At 41.9% G+C, this 17,631-nt stretch overlaps 1 protein-coding gene across 1 annotated transcript; it reads left to right on the top strand.

The window, feature by feature from the left end:
- The first annotated feature begins 1,143 nt into the window (after positions 1–1,143).
- RGCC (regulator of cell cycle) lies at positions 1,144–15,341 on the top strand. Its single transcript, XM_050912306.1, has 5 exons — positions 1,144–1,204; positions 1,386–1,565; positions 11,393–11,500; positions 13,014–13,076; positions 14,738–15,341. The coding sequence occupies exons 1-5, from the start codon at positions 1,168–1,170 to the stop codon at positions 14,743–14,745; spliced, it is 396 nt and encodes a 131-aa protein (XP_050768263.1). The 5' UTR covers positions 1,144–1,167; the 3' UTR covers positions 14,746–15,341.
- Positions 15,342–17,631: the final 2,290 nt, after the last annotated feature.

Below are 17,631 nucleotides of genomic sequence, written 5' to 3'. Positions count from 1 at the left end.
TATAATCATAGCTCCTGACGCATATGCATGGAGTAGCACCTGATGTCTGTTTTCAGTATTACTGGCTGTAACTAAATGTGACAGAGTCTTCCCAAATGGGTATTTAACAGAACTGGTATTTTAGCTGCTCAGACAGCTTTTTTTTAAAATGGCCGAGAGACAGCACAAGAGCAATATTCGGTAGCTGTGGCATGTATAAACATCAGGTTAACTTGACTTCAGGACAAATGCTAATATCTTTCTCCTAAGAATAAGGAAACCCCTCCACTGGAGAACGCCCCGGCCGACACAGCTGGGGCTGCAGCTCCCTGTGCTTGAGCAGCTCCCCATGTCACCCCCGCCACCTGCTCCTCTCCTCAGGTCACCCTCTCTAACGAACCGTCCCAGCTGCCCCCGTGGCCGTGTCACAGCTCGCTAACGGATCGAGCTGAGCAATAACCACAGACAGATGCCAGCACAACGCGGGGCAGTGGGCAGGTGGCGATGGCAAAGGGGCTCCTGGCAGTGGCTGAAGCGGCACTCCACTGCGGGCAAAGCCACAGGCTCACTGCAAGCATAAACCAAGCAACAAGGCAGGCTGCTGCTTCTTTGTCCTGCTCTGTACCTACGGTGACCAGCAGCCACGGGGCTGGGTAAGGATGATCCAGTTGTGTGTGTTTTGTGAGATTCCCTCCTTGCAGCTGGCTCTGATGCTCGTTGTATGCTCCACCAGCAACCCGGCACAAACCCAGTGCAGACATCCCCTCCTGAACCACAAATAGTTGGGATTAGCAAACCGAAGTCAGCCAGAAGAAGACACGATCACGCTGTCGGGGGCGACGATCAGAGGACGAGGGGCGGTAAGTTCCGACTTGTGCTAGCGGTGAAGTGTTAGAGGGACTCAAGTTGTCTGGAAACCCCAGCCTCCGGCCAAGCATCCATGCCGGCTTGCGGGCCGTGGCGCTGCCCCCTCCGGCACTGCGCACCTGCACCGCCCGCCCGGTCCCCCGCGGCGGGCCGGGCCGGGCCGGGCCGGGCCGCGGTGCCACCTCCCCCTCCCGCCCCCTCCGCCTCAGCCCCCATCCCGGGCGGGCTATAAGAGGCGGCGGCGGCAGCATCGGGCCGCTTATGCTGGTGGCGGGAGGTAGGGGCGGCAGCAGCGGCAGCGGGGCACCTCCGCCCGCCGCCATGAAGTCGCCTCAGGCCCAGCGGCCGGCGGGTCAAGGTGGGAGCGGCGGGCTGAGGGAGCGCGGCGGGACGCTTTCCCCTTCCCTCAGCCGGGGTGGGGGGCGCGGGACGCCGAGGGGCGTGGGGGGCGGGCGGGCGGCGGGTCTCCCCTCACAGCGCGGGGTTCCGGGGGTGGGCAGCGCCCGGCGGGCCCTCACGCTGGTGCCGCTGCCCGGCAGCGCTGGGGGAGGACGGCGGCGGGGGCCTGGCAGAGGCGCTGGGGGAGTTCGATGCGGTGCTGGCGGAGTTCTCCTGCCCCGCCGGCCGGCGCCGCTTCCATTACGGCGAGCACCTGGAGCGCATGAAGCGGCGGAGCAGCGCCAGCGTCAGCGACGGCAGCGGCCTCAGCGACTCGGAGAGTGAGTGTCCGTCGGTCTGTCCGGTCGGTCCGTCTGTCCCGGCCGTGTCCCGTCCCGGGGGGGAGGGGGGGACGGGAACCAAAAGCGGGTGTTAAACCAGCGTGTCCCCCTCCTTGAGAGAGGTAGGGACCCGTCACCGAGAAACCCATCTTTTTTTTTTTTTTTTTAAAAAGCAACACATTTTAATTTACTTTTTGGGTTAGAAGTCACAAGGATGCAAAGTCTGGCCCCGCTGGTTTTATTCTAGTGTTGAACAGCAGAAGGGGGAGGGAGGGCGAGAGATGCTGGAGGGAAGCCACATCAAGGCTGGCTTCAGAGCAGATAAGGCCAAAAAACTCTATATGGGAGAAGGTCAAGCTGCCAGCCGGCTGCTGAAACACCGAGGCATCCCGGCATCTTATAAAAAAAAAAAAAACAAAACCTCTTAGGTTAACAGGGACTGTCCATTGTATCTCAGTAGCCAAAGTATCAGTTGAGAGAGAGAGAACTAAAGTGTGCTTTCCAGAACATACGGAAACTCATCCAGATTTCTGGGTTAGTGTTATCACTGTTTTGGAGGTGATAATTTTAAGCTAACTTGCACCCAGGTATACTAGATGTATACGAATGGTGCATGCAGAACATAGCACAAGAAGGGTGGGAAGCAGATACTGACTCATGACCTGATTTGAGCAAGAAAACAGAATTGGAACTAAGTTTTTTCTGGTTTACTTAGAAAAAAGTTTTACACCTCTTATTTTTTTGCTAGTCAGGGAGAGAAAACATCTTTCCTATTCCAGACAGTGAGGCTGGAAACTGCTGTTCTGCTTGGGAACAGTAGACTCAAGGGCTACTTTGTCAGAAGTAAGTTCTGCTAAAAACAAACTATACCCAGTTTTTTAGTTCCTAACTATACAGGGAGCTTTATGAAACTTACCTGTTTTTCAGCTATTTATAATAAAATTGCTCCTTAAATTTCTGTTGTGCATCTTTATCAGTTCAGGGACTTACTGCACAGTTCTGTTGACTTAGCGCTAAAACATTAATATAATCTTCCTAGAACTTAAGCTGTGAGAGCGTAGCTTCTCCATATTGTCAGAGCTCTTTATTTCATTGTCATGGGTAGCATTCATTTCATTGACAGGTAATGTTTTACCTGCCCTGAACCTTGCCTAGTAGTGCCTTTGGGGTTTTTTCCGGTAGTCAGTGGAGAAACGTGGATCAAGATGCTGTTCTGCTGTTTCATAATGTAGTGGGTGAATCACTCCTTGTAAGTATCTCTCTCCTGCTGAGGAAGATTTGGAAATGTGTGCCCAATTTAGACTGGACACTAGCCTTTTGGATGGCTGAGGGTGTGTAAGGTGAGGTCTGCCTTTACTGAGTCAAGCTGATGAAGTATGTGAGCTGTGTTATAAATCTAAGTCTATTATTAACTACAGCAATACAGCTCTAGTGTTACTATCTCTTGTGCAGTCTTCAGTGTTGTAATATATTAACTTCTCTCATACTCTTACCACGAGACACTTAAAATGGCAGAGTGAAATAATCTACTGTTCAGAAAACCGTAAAAAAACCCCAAAAATCAACAGTATCAAGAACTTATTTTTCTTGCCTGGATGAAGTTGTCTGTAGTTGCTTAGCATATCTGCTGTGGTTCAGAAAACTTAAATGTTGAACACTGCTTAAAATTGCTGTGTTAGGATTGGCATGAAGGACCTTTGGAGGAAGATAACAGTGTTCTCTGGCAGGGCAGGAGGCCTGGTGAGAAACAGCGTGCTCATGTAAATGGGCAGACCAGATTTTCAGGAAGATCTGGAAAATAAAAATCTGTGTCACAAACTGCACTGATTTAGGCTGAAAACATTAATGGTATAGCAGGATATACAGGGTTTGATGGCTCTATACAAAGTCCTCAAGGATCTTGTATGAGGAACTTGTCAAGCTTCCAAATTTCATCCTGTGCTGGGGTTCCTCCCTTGGTGATGCATCAGGTGAAAGGTGGCTCTGGAGAAATCAAAGTCACTGTCTTCTGGACACTGGCACATACTGGACCAGGAGGGTGCCCTAAGAGCGACCTATTGGCATCGAACAGTGTCAAGTGTATGAGGATATGTTTAAGGGAAGGGAAACAGAAAAATAGAGAGCTCTCCTCACTTCTCAGAACAGGCCCAGTAAAACACTTCTTCCTAAAGGTGTCATTCAGTGCAGACAACTTCTTATTTTGAAGTTATAGTAGGATTGGAGAGGAATTGCAGATTTATGAAGAGCTCCTTTTATAAAACAGGCTCCAGTGTCTGATGTAATCCAGCTACACTCCCTACATCTATTTTAAAAATAGATGCAAGGAGTTTCCTACTTACCCAGGCTCTTTCTGTTCAAACTCAAGTTTTTTTTCCCTGAGGTTCACCTTTCCTTTGGTCCCTATTGTCTAGTGCAAGTGTAGTGCTGAATTCATCACCTTGCTATTCCTATGGTAATGTTTAGGTTAAACACCACTGCACGATCAAGGAGAAACTGGGCTGAAAGTGCAAGTTCTGACAACACGAATCTGTAGCAATGCAAAAGAAATTCCAACAACATTATCTGCAGATAGTTTGAATGATCCTCTTGTTCATAAAGACTCTTCACATCTTTGTAAAATCTTGTTATCCAGTGCCAAGACTATTCCAAGTATTCTTTGTCACGTATGTACAGAACAGTTCAGACTGTCATATTTTAGTGCTATCTTCTTGTTCGTTGGTTCTTCTAATCCTCCTAACTGATGTGGTGTGGCTGAAGGTTAGGTCGATGTATCTTTCGGCCACTCCTGCAGTGGTATCTTTTGAGTCTACGGTGGGACTGTAAGGGGAGGTAACATTTTAAACTGTTGCAAATGTTTGTTTCAGGGCCCCTGAAATCAGTCTTAAATTCAACTTTATGAGAAGCCAGTAACCAGCATCAAGTGGTTGTACTTGAACAATACTGTTTCGTAGTAGGATAAGGAAAGCCTTTCGTTTCCTGGGGCTTCTGCCATGAGGATGAGCCCATTTAATTTAACAGAGGTATTTACAGAAGATTTTTATCAATATAGTTAATCCTGCAAATATTGCTTTTAATCTTAAAATCTCCTCTTGAGGGACCTAGCTCCAAAAGTACTAATTGAAATTCTTATATTACATATTTCAGGCTCTTAAGAAAAAATAAGAATTTGAAGACACTACTGTGGAAAATGGGCATGATAGTACTTGGCTCTCCAACATCTTGTCCTGTTATTTGACTAAATGATCTTTGGACAAGGTCCGTCTTGGCTGTGGTTAACTATTGTACATAACACAATGGACTCTAGACCGTACAGTAAAAGAAAGGCTCACATGTGCAGATGTTCATGATGATCTTAGTACTTGGCCCACAAGTATTACATTAACCACAACAGCTGATTGGGTCAGTGCTGGAAATCATGATGCAACTGGTGAGTTACTCCAACAGACATTCTTGAGTTGCTGGACTGTGAGTGAGTACCAATTATGTTTCAACTTGATGTATTCAACCAAATCAAAGTGTAACAGCTTTGCACTTTAGGTTATTAATCATACTGAAACTTCTAAGTTGAGAGATACCTTATAACTGTTTGCTATTTACAGCATATGCTGGTTGTGATAAAATAGGATTTGTGTTAGAGAGTGCTGTGCTGGCAAAAGCCCCTAGTGTAGATGCAGCTATATTGACAAACTCTTACAGATATTATTTGCTTCTTGTGTGTTGAAATAAACTTGCAAAGAGAAGCGCAGTCTTGCCTGCGTAAATTGCATGTGCACTTGGTGCATTGTGCTAGTACAGTATATGGCAATGTCGGGACAGTCTTCCAAGTTTAGGCTTCGGATAATGAGTAGAAAGCTGGACTTTATGAGAGGTTGTGAAGGGAATCGCTTTAACATTTCTTGTGCCAAAGCTATAATAACACCAAAAAGCTAAATGATAGTCTGTTGTTGTGTTCTCAGAAATGTTTCACACTTCTAGCTCCAGATGGGTTTTCTTGAGACAGGTTCAGCTTCCAGCCTCTCTGTTAAAAGCATTGCAAAATAAATGCATTGATTAAATTCTTGCACTCATACAGCCTTCAGTGTATCTTCATAGTTATTTTTAGGAGTGTGTAAATGCTTTCTGACAAATACCTCCTGGCTTTTAAACACAAAAAAAGACCTTGAGTGCATCTAGAACTCTTAATTTTATAATTTCAAAATCAAACAGGTGCAGGTTTACTAAGGAGTTGCACAATATCTGTTAGCACCAGATGCCTGGTGTAGTGCAAGCAATCGTGGTTACATGCCATGGATGTCTCTGTGTGGTTGTGCTAATGCCTCCCCTAGATAGAGATGAAGCGTAAGCCACTGTTAATACTGCAGCACTCATCCTGAAAAGCCTGTTTACATTTGCAATCTTTTGTAGAGAAGGTACAGAAAAAGGCAACAGAAATGATTGAAGAAATAAAATAGTTTCCAAATGACTAAATAGACTGGGACTGTCAGCCCAAAGGAGAGATGACTTGGGTGGGGACAAGCTAGTCTTCCAGAAAATCCTAAGTGACATTAGGAGAGTGACTGCTACCTCGCCCAGTATGAGGAAATCAAATTAAATCAGCATGTTTCAAAGAAATAAGAGGAGCTTTTTCTTCTCATGGTGTATTGTTAAACTGCAAAATACATTGCCTTAAGGTATCATGGATATTAAAAGTTTACATAATCAAAAAATAACTAGATAAAATCGCGATGGGTGGGACAGGGCCATCAGGGACTGCTGTAGGCTAAGATGGTACTGCTGTCTTAGAAAAAATACTGATCTGTGTGTCACTAGAACTTGGTAGAGTTTGTCTTGAAACTATCACTGTATGGCTGTACTGCTCTTAAACTCTTCTATAGGCATCTGCTATGAGTTGCTGTGAGAGACAGAATGTGAGGTGAGGCAGCAAATCCTAGTCTTCTATGATGAAGAGGAGAACATTTTAAGGAGGTAGATTGTTTCTGTGAACTTCTAATGGCCTGTCTCTAACAAGAAGGCAATACGATATTTATAATGAAAAAATGAAGCAAGACTCTCATGGAAAAATAACCTTTTATTAAATCATCTGAGAAATAATGTTTTATTAAATTACTGATACATTCAAAAGGAGGAAAACCCAGAAGTTTCAGGTGCATAGGCTTCTCTGCAGGTATTTCAATTTAATGAGAAATGTGCTTTTTGTAAGATTTCCTGTTCTTACCTCTCCAGCATACCTGTTTCTCTTACACTTTAGAAAGGAAGCATTAGTAAAGGGGAAGGTTGGAGTTGGAAACACTGCCTCACAGATAGGAAGTGTGGTTGGGGAGTGGAAAGGTATGGTTTGTGTATAATGAGAAGGTGCACTTGTACATCTGAATTTCAGGCTTCCTAGATAACTTCCTTGTAACTACATGAGTTAAAATCTTTTGAATCATGAAGCCTAGACATGTAGACAGTGAAAAGGTGTGATTTTTGTGTCAGTGTTGGAACAGATGTTTGTTAGCTAGGCAAAAAACGCAAAAAATAAACAGTGCTGCCAAGTGTAACTGTGATTACGATAAAAATAAACACTATCCTTGAGGGCTGCAACATACGTATTGTGAAACAAGCTCTTTGCATCATGAATATTTCTCACTTCTACTCTTGGCGTTAGAAATTCCTGATTTTATCTTTTTTATTATTTTAGCAAGTAGGCTGTGTTCTGACTAGGAATGAGTTGTGCAGTCTGTTCATTAAATGCTGAACTATTGTTTTATAATAAATTCATAGCTTGTAGAGACTTAAGTGGAATTTTAAAGCTCCTCTCTTAAAACTTTAGGGACGTGGTTTATTTTTTTCCTCTAAAACTTTCCCCACTGAAAACTGCTGTAAAAATTTTACTGACTACAGTGCTCTTGAAAATTGTATCCTGAACTATGGTACTAGAAAGAGCATAATATTAAAGAAGTCAGACAGCTGAACTTTTCCGTTGTCTGTTTTAAAATGAAAAGTTTGAGGTTTTCCTCCTTCAGCTAATTACTGCCCAGAACCTTTCAATTGCTTATTTCATGGGCACATTCTATATTTACATGGTATTGCTGTGGTTTTTCTTTGTGGTTTAACCATATACTGGAACAGCAAAGGTCAATGCTAACTACAGATTACTTTGCCAAAGTAAAATACACCCATATTTATTCCAACCCCCTAATTTTGCAGCTATTGGCTTAGCTTAACTCATGTAAGTCAACTCAGTAGCTTAAATCTCAGATTTTTAAGGCCTTTTTTTTTTTTAAGGAGACAGTATTATAGAGTGTTTCCTAAAACAGCCAAAGGGGCATAGTTTATATATGTGTGCAGGCAGTAGAATCAAAATACAAAGTGAAAAATAAGTAACGAATGATAGATAAACATGCATCACAGTGGGAGAGAAGGGGCTGGATGAGGAAGGACAGCAGCGATGAGAGATCCTGGGCATCAGCCTCTGGTTATTGCGTTGCAGGGGATGTTGTATTTGTGTGACAGTGGAAATCTTCCAAGGGCCCTTATTGGAGGTGAATGAGCAAATCTTGGCTGTGGCAGCTGGTAGAGAGCAAGGACTGAAGTGTCCTTTTCCCAGAGTTTTCTGCCCTACAGCCACGCTTTGCCAAAGGGGATATTTTTGTGCGATGGATATCACACTTTTTTTAACAGTACATTGGTTTTGGCAGTTATAATGACCTTGATGGTGGAGTCAATGCATTCCTCATTCCATCACCAGAATTTCTGCTGCTTGGTGGCATGTGTAAGCCACAGCCAGTAACTAAAGTATGGTTTTGCTTTCTGAGAAAGATAAATGTTGATATTACAACCCATCAGAAGATAACACTGTTTTGTGAAGACATTTCACCTTTTGAAACTGGAAGAAAAACATTCAGATATTTAAAGCAACAGTTCTGTCTTATTTTCTCTTTGCCCAGTTGTAAATATTTCCCAGCATAAGGTTTGTGGAAGCCAGTATGAAATAACATTTTCTGGTTTCAATACATTGTGAGGTGAGCAGTCAGTACTTTCAACTGCTTATAGAAGGAATATGGAGAGAAAATCACAAAAAGAATCAAAGGTGACTGCTAGCTTGGATGTGTACATGGATATAAATAACAAGAACCATGTGAATAGTTTGCGGCCAATTTAAATGGCTTATTAAAGCTTTCATAATTTGAGTTGCTCTCACAAGCATTCACAAAAAGAACGTTTTATTCCAGCTATATATAAGAGCAACTGGAGCTTTGAATTTAGTGTACGAGAAGGATTGGTTTGTAAAATAAATTCCCAGCATCGCTACATTTGGTGTCTCAATACTGGTAGCATAGACTCCACATTAAAAATACACTCAGTTTTGTAGCCATTGTTCTCTGGATTATTTTTTATTAATTCAATGAGCTCTAAAACCTTTAAAATATGAAATCATTTGGAAGTTCTTGTTCTGCTCTTTTCAAATATATTGCCTGGAAGGTGTTTTATCTTTGGTCTGTTCTGTCAGTGTTTCTGTGAGTTGTACTCTTGGCTACAGGACTGTTTGTGTGAGGTGTTACAAGTTATTTGGCTTTTTTGTGATGGTAGGGGTTTTGTCCTGAACAGCTAGAATTTTCCATTCTAAGTTTCTCTGTCACTAGGGTTTGCATCTTGACTGAAATGTGGTTTTAGTAGAAAGTTGGTCCATAAGCTGATTTCAGGAAGAAATTTGTCATACCTTTAACTGTTACTTTCAGTCCATTAATGTACAGGGTTCATATTGTATAGTACAACACTGGTGACACACATCATTACAGCGCAGTGTCAGATTTTGTCCCCCTCTTAGGTTATTTTTTACATTTTTAGGAGCTACTTTTAAAATAGCATATTTTTCCATTTTTCTATCTAAAATGTTCTCAGTTCTGCATTGTATTCATCAAATCTTTCTTATATCTGAAGTTTCAAGTGAAGTGGTCTTGATCGCTCAGGTTTAGAGAGGAGAACAGGCACTTACGAGTGAAGATAAAGAAATTACAATTAGAAACTAGCATGAAGAAGCATACCCCTCTTTCTAAACGAGAAATACCAACTGGTGGCTGATTTGGCCAAGCAATAGTCCCAAGTAACAGATGTCAATCACATCATTGCTCACGTTTGCATAGTGCTGCAGGTAGCATGTGCGTTTGCTGGAACAGGATCTGAGCTGGTTGCAGAGCAAACTGTGAAAGATACAGTACTGTGGTGGGCCAACATGCATGTGAAAGAGGAAAGTATTCCCGATCGAAGCTTCTCACACAAGCCTCTTCACTTTGTATTGCAACAGAGGTAGGCTTGGAAGCTAGCACAGAAGAAACAAATAGACAATCAGCCTATGGCTGAGGAAACATCTGACAGGCTTAGTAGATGCAGTTGTCTGGTCTGATTTGTCACTGTACCTGTATACTCCTGTGGAAGGTGGTTTTATGCTGGTAAGGACAGCAGGCTAGAGGAGATGGGGTGTGGACACACATTCTTCTTCCCAAAGATGGGGGAACTTATGGTAGAGGAGTAGTCTGCTGGAGGATGGTCTCTACATTTGATATCTGCAAACATCATGGCAGTGTTCAGTGGAGGTATAGATGTGCACATCTTGGCAAGGCAAGTTGTGGTCCTGCCCCCTTTTGCTAATTCAGTGAGACACCCTTAATTTAACTAAGGCAGTGATCTCCTGGCATAGCAAATGGGACAGGCATCCAAGGAAGTGTGACAATTCTGACTTGGATGGACTTAATGCTGCAGTGTAACCATCTCCTAGGCTGGAGCTCCAAGGACAAATGCTATGTGTGCTGCAGGGAGGCAAAATTGCTGGCCTCAATGGCAAGTAGTGGTAGTCACCACCCCATATAATGCGACCTACATTTATTTCCTAGGAAACGTGCCAAATAAATGGAGACCATTGACATGTTCATATTACAATGGTTTCTTTTTGTAGAACTACAGTTTTCAGGTCACTGGCTCAGAACTGCAGGAACTAGCAGTTTTAGTGTCTCTAACACAATGACAATTCCTCCTTCCAGTGGAGCCATGACTAATACTTTGTGTGCACTGCGCATCATGGAACTCTTTTTATGAAAAGAGACAAGATAAAGATAATTTTTTTGATACTTTTGAAACTTAAGGCCTTGTCTAAAATTCAAGAACATCAGAATGGTATTGGAACCTTTCCCATTGCTTTCTAGGGCATATAAAGCTTTCTTTGAAAGATCACCTAAAATAAGATTGCAGAACATCTTGTGTACAGATGTACTGCTTTATGAACTCCAGAGAGTTACAGAATAAAAGAAAATTAAAAGATGCCATATCATTTATCTAGAACGCGAGATTTAAAGCAGCAGAGTATTGTATGGAGAAATGGGTGAATTTGCTTTGGGGATGAGGACAACGCTGAATATATTCTCTGTTCTGGGGGACTGCCCTTGTCCTGCTCTTTATTCAGCTTTTTTAATAGCTTTTGAAAAATTCAGGTAACCAGAATTTCCCAGAATATTGTGAATTAGGCAGGTCATACCAGACCTAATTTAGTGGATGTGGGATAATTACCATTCCTGTAATATTTTTGAAATGATGCTGACTGCAGGGAAAGCTGACATTTTCCTTACTGGGGGTGAGGATTGGGCCTAGGACTGCTTGCTTTTTAACAGTAGGTGTGGGAACAACAGCCTTCACACAACAGATGATTTATTTATCTCTCTGGTTTTAAAGTCTGTAAATTTGAGTTCTACAGACTTTGAAGCCCATATAGGAAAGACCCCATTTGTGTTTCTATTTCTATTGCAAAGTTGCAGAAGGTGTTAATTTTACTTTATAATGTAACTTTTCTACAGGTGCAGATTCACTCTACAGAAATAGTTTCAGCCTCAGCGATGAAAAGCTTAACTCTCCAACTGCATCTACTCCAAGCTTGCCATCTCCATCAGTAACTCCATGTAAAGGTACGCTTAATTTTAACTGTTGGCATTTCTTCCTAATTCTCGACTATATAGGCCTCTTTCTGTGAGCCAGGATTCACATGCCTGCATTGACTTTTTTTTAAATGACAACAAAACTAAGGATTACTGTTGAGCACACTACAGATTCAGGTATTATTGTCTTGATTATAAACAGCAATAGCACACTGCATCTACACTTCTTTGCAGATGAGCTGGCACCTCTTGGTTTTAAAACACCAAGCGAAAGAAAATTACAGTGTTTTGGTTGATGAGAAATCATGGTACTACTTACAGAATACTTCAGTTAAGAATTGACTTGTGTTACTTCTTACTGAAGCAATTAAGCTTAAGTGTCCCATCTATATACAAAAATACTTACCCTGAATGCAGAGGTGCAGTAGGTGACTCCTCCAAAGCCATATGCTGCCATTCAAGTTAACACAATTACTCACATCCATATAGACCTTGCACTGCTGATACAACACATGTATTAGTAATTCCTTCCGCCTTTGTACCTATGCTGTTTCAAAGTGGCTTCTGCCTTGCAGCTGATCTAACTCCCCAGAAGCATGTTTCATTCAGGTTAACTTAGATTAACTCTGGAGTAGACATATCAATAAATGAACAGTCATACATATATACTACACAGTGCTCTCGTTACAACTAGTCTTCTTGGATGCATGCTCAAGAGCTTTTCATGCTTTTCATGTCTCTTCCACAGTGACAAGTCACAAAAAACAAGTTAAATGCTTTCTTTCTAATTAGCATGATACTAGGGAGAAATAACGAGTAATAGTTAATAAGAAGTAGCAAAAAAGAGTTCAGTTAAACTGGCAGGAAATACTTGGCAAGGAATTACACTGAAGGTCAAGATGCTCTTCCTGATGAGAAGACAGAAAGACAGAAATAGTTGGAACTGGCTTGGAATTGACCACAGAAATGAGATAAGGAAGCCACTTGCAGTAAAACTAGATTGAATGGAACCAGTGGTGTTCTCAGGAGTGGAAATTTAGGTGGATGTTTGGATCCAAATTTATCGTGTATGGACCAAGATCAAAGGATCTGACATCACAGCAAACCAGTGATACTGACATGATTTAAGAGGCTTAGATTTGGGTGGGACTGAGAGCTAACTGGGTGGGGTTTGATTAGGGCCATGGATGCAATAGCTGAATAGGTGCCATAAGGAAGACTCCCACAGGAGCAAGGACATGGATTAGTTGACACATAGCTTTTTGCTGCACTTCAACCTCTGCTTTTTAAGGAAACTAAGCAGAGGATTGCTTTGCTTTGCTTCTGTCAAATGGAAGACTATAAAAACTAGAATTTTAATTCAGTCTCCCCTGTTTTCTAAGAATGCATTTGGAGATTGCAGCAACCCTATCAAACTTTCCTGAAAATAATCCACAGTATGTTTGATACCACTGAAAAGGATTTTGGGGATCGTGTGGTTCCAGTGTTTCTTTTGGCCAGAGAAATATGTCATGTCTAAGCAGTATTGACTCTTACTTTGCAGCAAAGCTTGGAGACACAAAAGAACTGGAAGACTTCATTGCTGATCTTGACAGGACACTAGCAAGTAAGTAGCTTTTTATTAGTAGGCTGCATCTCACTTGGTACTGTCAAAGAGTGATGAAAGCCAATGTATGGGGGGAGAGGGAAGGAAAGGGTAGCAATAGTTTTATATAACGTGGCTTCATTTTTAGTTTGCTAGTCCTATGGATCATTATGTGGAGAAGAAGGTAAAATAGACTGAATTCTGGTCTTTGAATGTTCAAGGCATGCAGTTTAGCTTGTGTGACAAAGGCTATACTCCAATAAACCCCTGTACCCCACCTCTGAGGCAGCTGCAATTCACCCCTCCTTGACAGTGTATAGATCAAGTAAACCTCACTTTTTAAACGCTTAAGTACTCAAAACTCAGCTAAAAAGTGGGGGTTTGTTTCTTCGTTATATAGCTGAGTAACTGTAGGTGAGGGAAACCTTTTTATTCTAGACTTTGCTTTATGAAAGAATTAAGGAGTAGATATCTGTATCTATTGACTTAGATTAAATGTCAAAATCCTGTTTGTGCTTGTCTTTACCAGAAATGGAATTTAGATCACTTTTTCTGTCTAGAAATTGTATTTTCCAGTTACAGTACTAGATTCTTCATTACGATTTTTAAAGAAAAACAACAAAACAAAAAAACGCCCTCCTATTCCCAACCATATACTCTGCCTGTTCTTTCTGCTTCTTCCTGTGGTGTTACGGACATGATACTGGGTGTTTTTTGTATGGAACCAGACTATAGAGCCCAAAACAACAAATTGTAGGACTAGACCTAAATAGCAGCATGAGCAATGCCTCCCCAATAAACTATGAACTGAGAGTTTCTTGTATTCATTATGTATTTTCCCTTCCCTGTAATTCTTGAAGCCTTGGCCATCTGCCTTGGACTTAGCTCAAGACAGCTGCCCTTATGAGCTTCCTACTTCCCTGTTGTCTTACTTGTATCTTAATCCTGGTTTCACTCCTCTTACTTAAAATATATTTCTAGTTTCCTGACTTCTGTCATGAATGTATGCTTGAGCTAACTCTATCTTTACCACTGAAACCTAATTGACTGCTCTTCTGAAAAACTTCTGAGTTTTTGAAGGTTTGTGTGGCACAATGAAATCCCAAACCAGCAAGTATTTACATTGCTATATCTTGCACAGCTGTGTTGCAGCTAACTCTTCAGGGGCTGCCTATAGTATATAGGTTTTGTTGTTCCCTTGTAAGGCACATCAAAGGTGAAGGCAGGGATTGCCACCTGCTGTAGCGGTTTTTGTTTTTGTTGTTTGTGGTTTTTTTAATCCCAACTAAGCAAATCCAGTGATTTCAGCAGTCTCATTTATACAGTGTCACTTGTCTTACAGTGATACACTATCTTTATCATATATGGAAATTCTGAGGAGAGAGTCCAACTTCCATCTGATATTTATCATTGCATTTTTGAGGAGTTGTATTTATATGCTTGAGGTTACACAGAACTTTGTACAGATGCCTTTTTCAAACCTAATGCACTTGTTAGAACAGCAATCACCTTAAATTTTTTACACACTAACCTTTCGGGTCTCATGTTAATTAAAAAAAGGCATAATTTTGGCCTGTCAGGCAGTCTAGCAAGCTGGGCATAGATAGGGTGTCTGGTATGTCAACAACATGCAATCTTATTTAATATAGAACTTAATGATCTTTCTTGTTTTGTATTTCCAGGTATGTGAAATGAATCTTTGGCATTGTGCTTGCCTATGAATGTCCTCTGAAGGATAAGTGACATCAATCACCAAGAACTGCTGCCCTTGTCTGATAACTTCGCTACCCAAGATATTCACCTTCTTGAACATAACCTTTGTAAACTCCTACAAGTATTTAACTGGCAACACCAGTTTTGTTACTCTGCAGCAGATGGAATAAGATAACTTAAGTGTTACAGCTGTATTTTGCTTTAAAATATAGCTTGAATTTTAATTTAAAGTTGCTTTTATGAAAATATATTTGTAATTTTATATAGTTGAGAACTTTTAATGCTTTTTTCCATTATAATATATTTTTGTATGCAAATAAACCCTGAACTGGAATCCAGATGTCTGAAAGCTTCATGTGAACATGCGAACTCTGAAACATAAGTACAAATTAAGCTCTTACTGAAAACATCAAGCTTCAAAATATCTGATAAGGGTGTATTTCCTGTTAGGCAAAATGTATTATGCTGGCTTCATGTGGAACTTCATATTTTTCTTTTCAAATTGCTTAAGAGAATTTTGTACTATGTAAAATTAATACAATCAGGAAAATAATAAAATTGGTCAAACTGTTACTTTAGATTTGCTTTAATACAAATGAAATAACACTGACAGTACAGATTTGAACACCACCACTGATTTCAAACCCTATGTACAAGCTAGCTTTAAAATTACATACCGTTCTACATGAAGTACTAGTTGGGAGGTCAGATGTTTAGGCCCATGGGTTTAAAGGTATGGAGATCCTGTAGCACCAAGAAAATACTTAAGTGTCTGGATGTTTCTGATACCAGACCCTTGGGTCCAAAACAGTCTACCACTCTAAAAAGACTTCCTGGCCATCAGTGTTATGCTGAAAGAGTGGAAGGTGAACCTGTATTTTTACAAGGAACCTGATTCTTTCCATATGCATTAGGCACTGGAGATGTCATTATGTGAGCTCTCCTCCAGCTGCTGCAGGCATTACACTTGGCTCTGCTGTCTGAGCTGCTCATGCGATTGCTCTCTAATCTGTTCAGACCAAGTGAGCTGGGCTTGTTTGAACTCCAGGTCTTCTTTTGACCAAAGCAGGCTAGTGAGCAGTTGCACGAGTGGTTCAGACACCGTGCCCCCTTGGCCCCTGTTATCATCTTTGAGTGTGTCTGTGTCTGGAGAAGGATGTGTCTCTGTGCCTGTGGCACTACTACCAGCCAGTTGCTTTTAGGGACCTTAAAGGATGGATTTGGACCTGCCTTCTGCAGCTAGGGGAGAGTCTGCCGTGTATTTGCTAATGGGAACACCATGAGGGTGATGTGAATCCACCTCCCTGCTTTAGATTTCCTAAAAATTGACCAAAACATTTTGGTCTTATTAAACACCATATGATTTTTCCAGTTTTATTCATTGGTAAGAAAATGAAATTCTGAACTGGGTACATTTTCATCAGTCTGAAACAACCTTGAGGTGGTTGTGTGGGTTTTTTCCTTCGTTCAGGCAGAAGGGCAATGTAAGATGGTGGAGTATTTTTCTGAGGAGCAAAAACTCCCTTCAATGTTTCCTACTGCAGATTCAGTTGGTAAATTGTCCCTTAGAATAGAAATGGAGTGAACTGATTTAGGAGGGTGAAGTTTCATGTTGCTGTAGGTTAACTATCAAATCTGTGAAGGAAGGTGGGATGGTTCAAAGTTGAGATGGTGATGTGCTTCTGCATGCTCTGGGACCTTCTCAGAGGCTCCTGCGCAGCAGGAAACCCATTTTGAGCAGCAAGGTAGGCCTGGAAACTATGGAAATTCACTGCCGCTACGCTATAAACACACAGGAGCAAGTCCTCCTTTTGGCTGCCTCTGTGAAACTGAGAGGGGAGCCTGGCCCTTCTCCCCGGTCCCAGAGGCAAAGGGATGCATTGCTGTGCAAAGCCAGTGAGGGGGATCCCCTTGGCTGGTGTAGGGCTTGCTGTTACATGGAGGGGGAGAGGCACTGTGCCTTTCAGCAGAAGCCGAGGGAAGGGGAGCCAGGACAGCAGAGGCAAGCTCGTGCTTTTCTTTTAAGAAAAGTCATTAGCATAAGGCATGTTTTTAAAGCTGCTTGAATAGCAGCAGCAGTTTTGGCTGGTTTTCTACATTTTAATGCTCTGTGGTAGGGTGAACAATGAAGCGGTGGTGAATGGTCGATGTTACCGTCCCAAAGGCAGAATACCCCGACTAAGTGTGTGTTAAATAAGCCATGAGTTTCAGCGGAGGCCACCTCAAGCAATCGCGAGGTGGGGGGAGATGGACAGCTGTTTGCTCCTCCGTTCCTCAGGTTGGATTGTTTGAGGCATTGGACATGAGTTTTCCACTTTCTCTCTGCATGTTCAATTGTCGCTCGATCCCGTTGAACACTCTGGGCCTATATTCAGTATTTAAAGTTGGATGTCTCCCTTTAGCGAGTGAAATCACCAAATTAGTGCAGTACTTTGGAATGGCAATACTTTGTCCTTACAGACACACAATTTTGAAGATTTTTCCGGTATAAGCAAAGGTTTAAAGCAAGGCGTATTCCTCATTTTGTGTAATGTCAGTTGGGGATGGAGTTGGGGATTAAGTCACCATCTGTTTGGGTTTTTTAATCTTATTTATGCATGAACAGGTGGAGACTTCTGCTTGCTTATATAGCAGTTCTGGAGATCATCAGCTGCAAAATCTGGGAGTGTCTTCTGCGGAGCTGTTGATCTGAATTCCCTCCAGTTTGTTATGCTCAATTTTGAACGTCTTGCTGTGTCAGAAGGAAGGCACTAATGTAGATGTCATTTCACTGGAGTATGCTTATGACTTAAGTTCATCATCTAATTACATATGGCACTGAAAAATACATTGCTGAGAAAAGTTCCTGCGATACTCTACCCCG

Source organism: Gymnogyps californianus, chromosome 1, assembly GCF_018139145.2.
Source record: "Gymnogyps californianus isolate 813 chromosome 1, ASM1813914v2, whole genome shotgun sequence".
Taxonomy (NCBI): Eukaryota; Metazoa; Chordata; class Aves; order Accipitriformes; family Cathartidae; genus Gymnogyps; species Gymnogyps californianus.
Note: the sequence above shows the minus strand (reverse complement) of the source record. Positions and strands in the feature narration are given on the sequence as shown.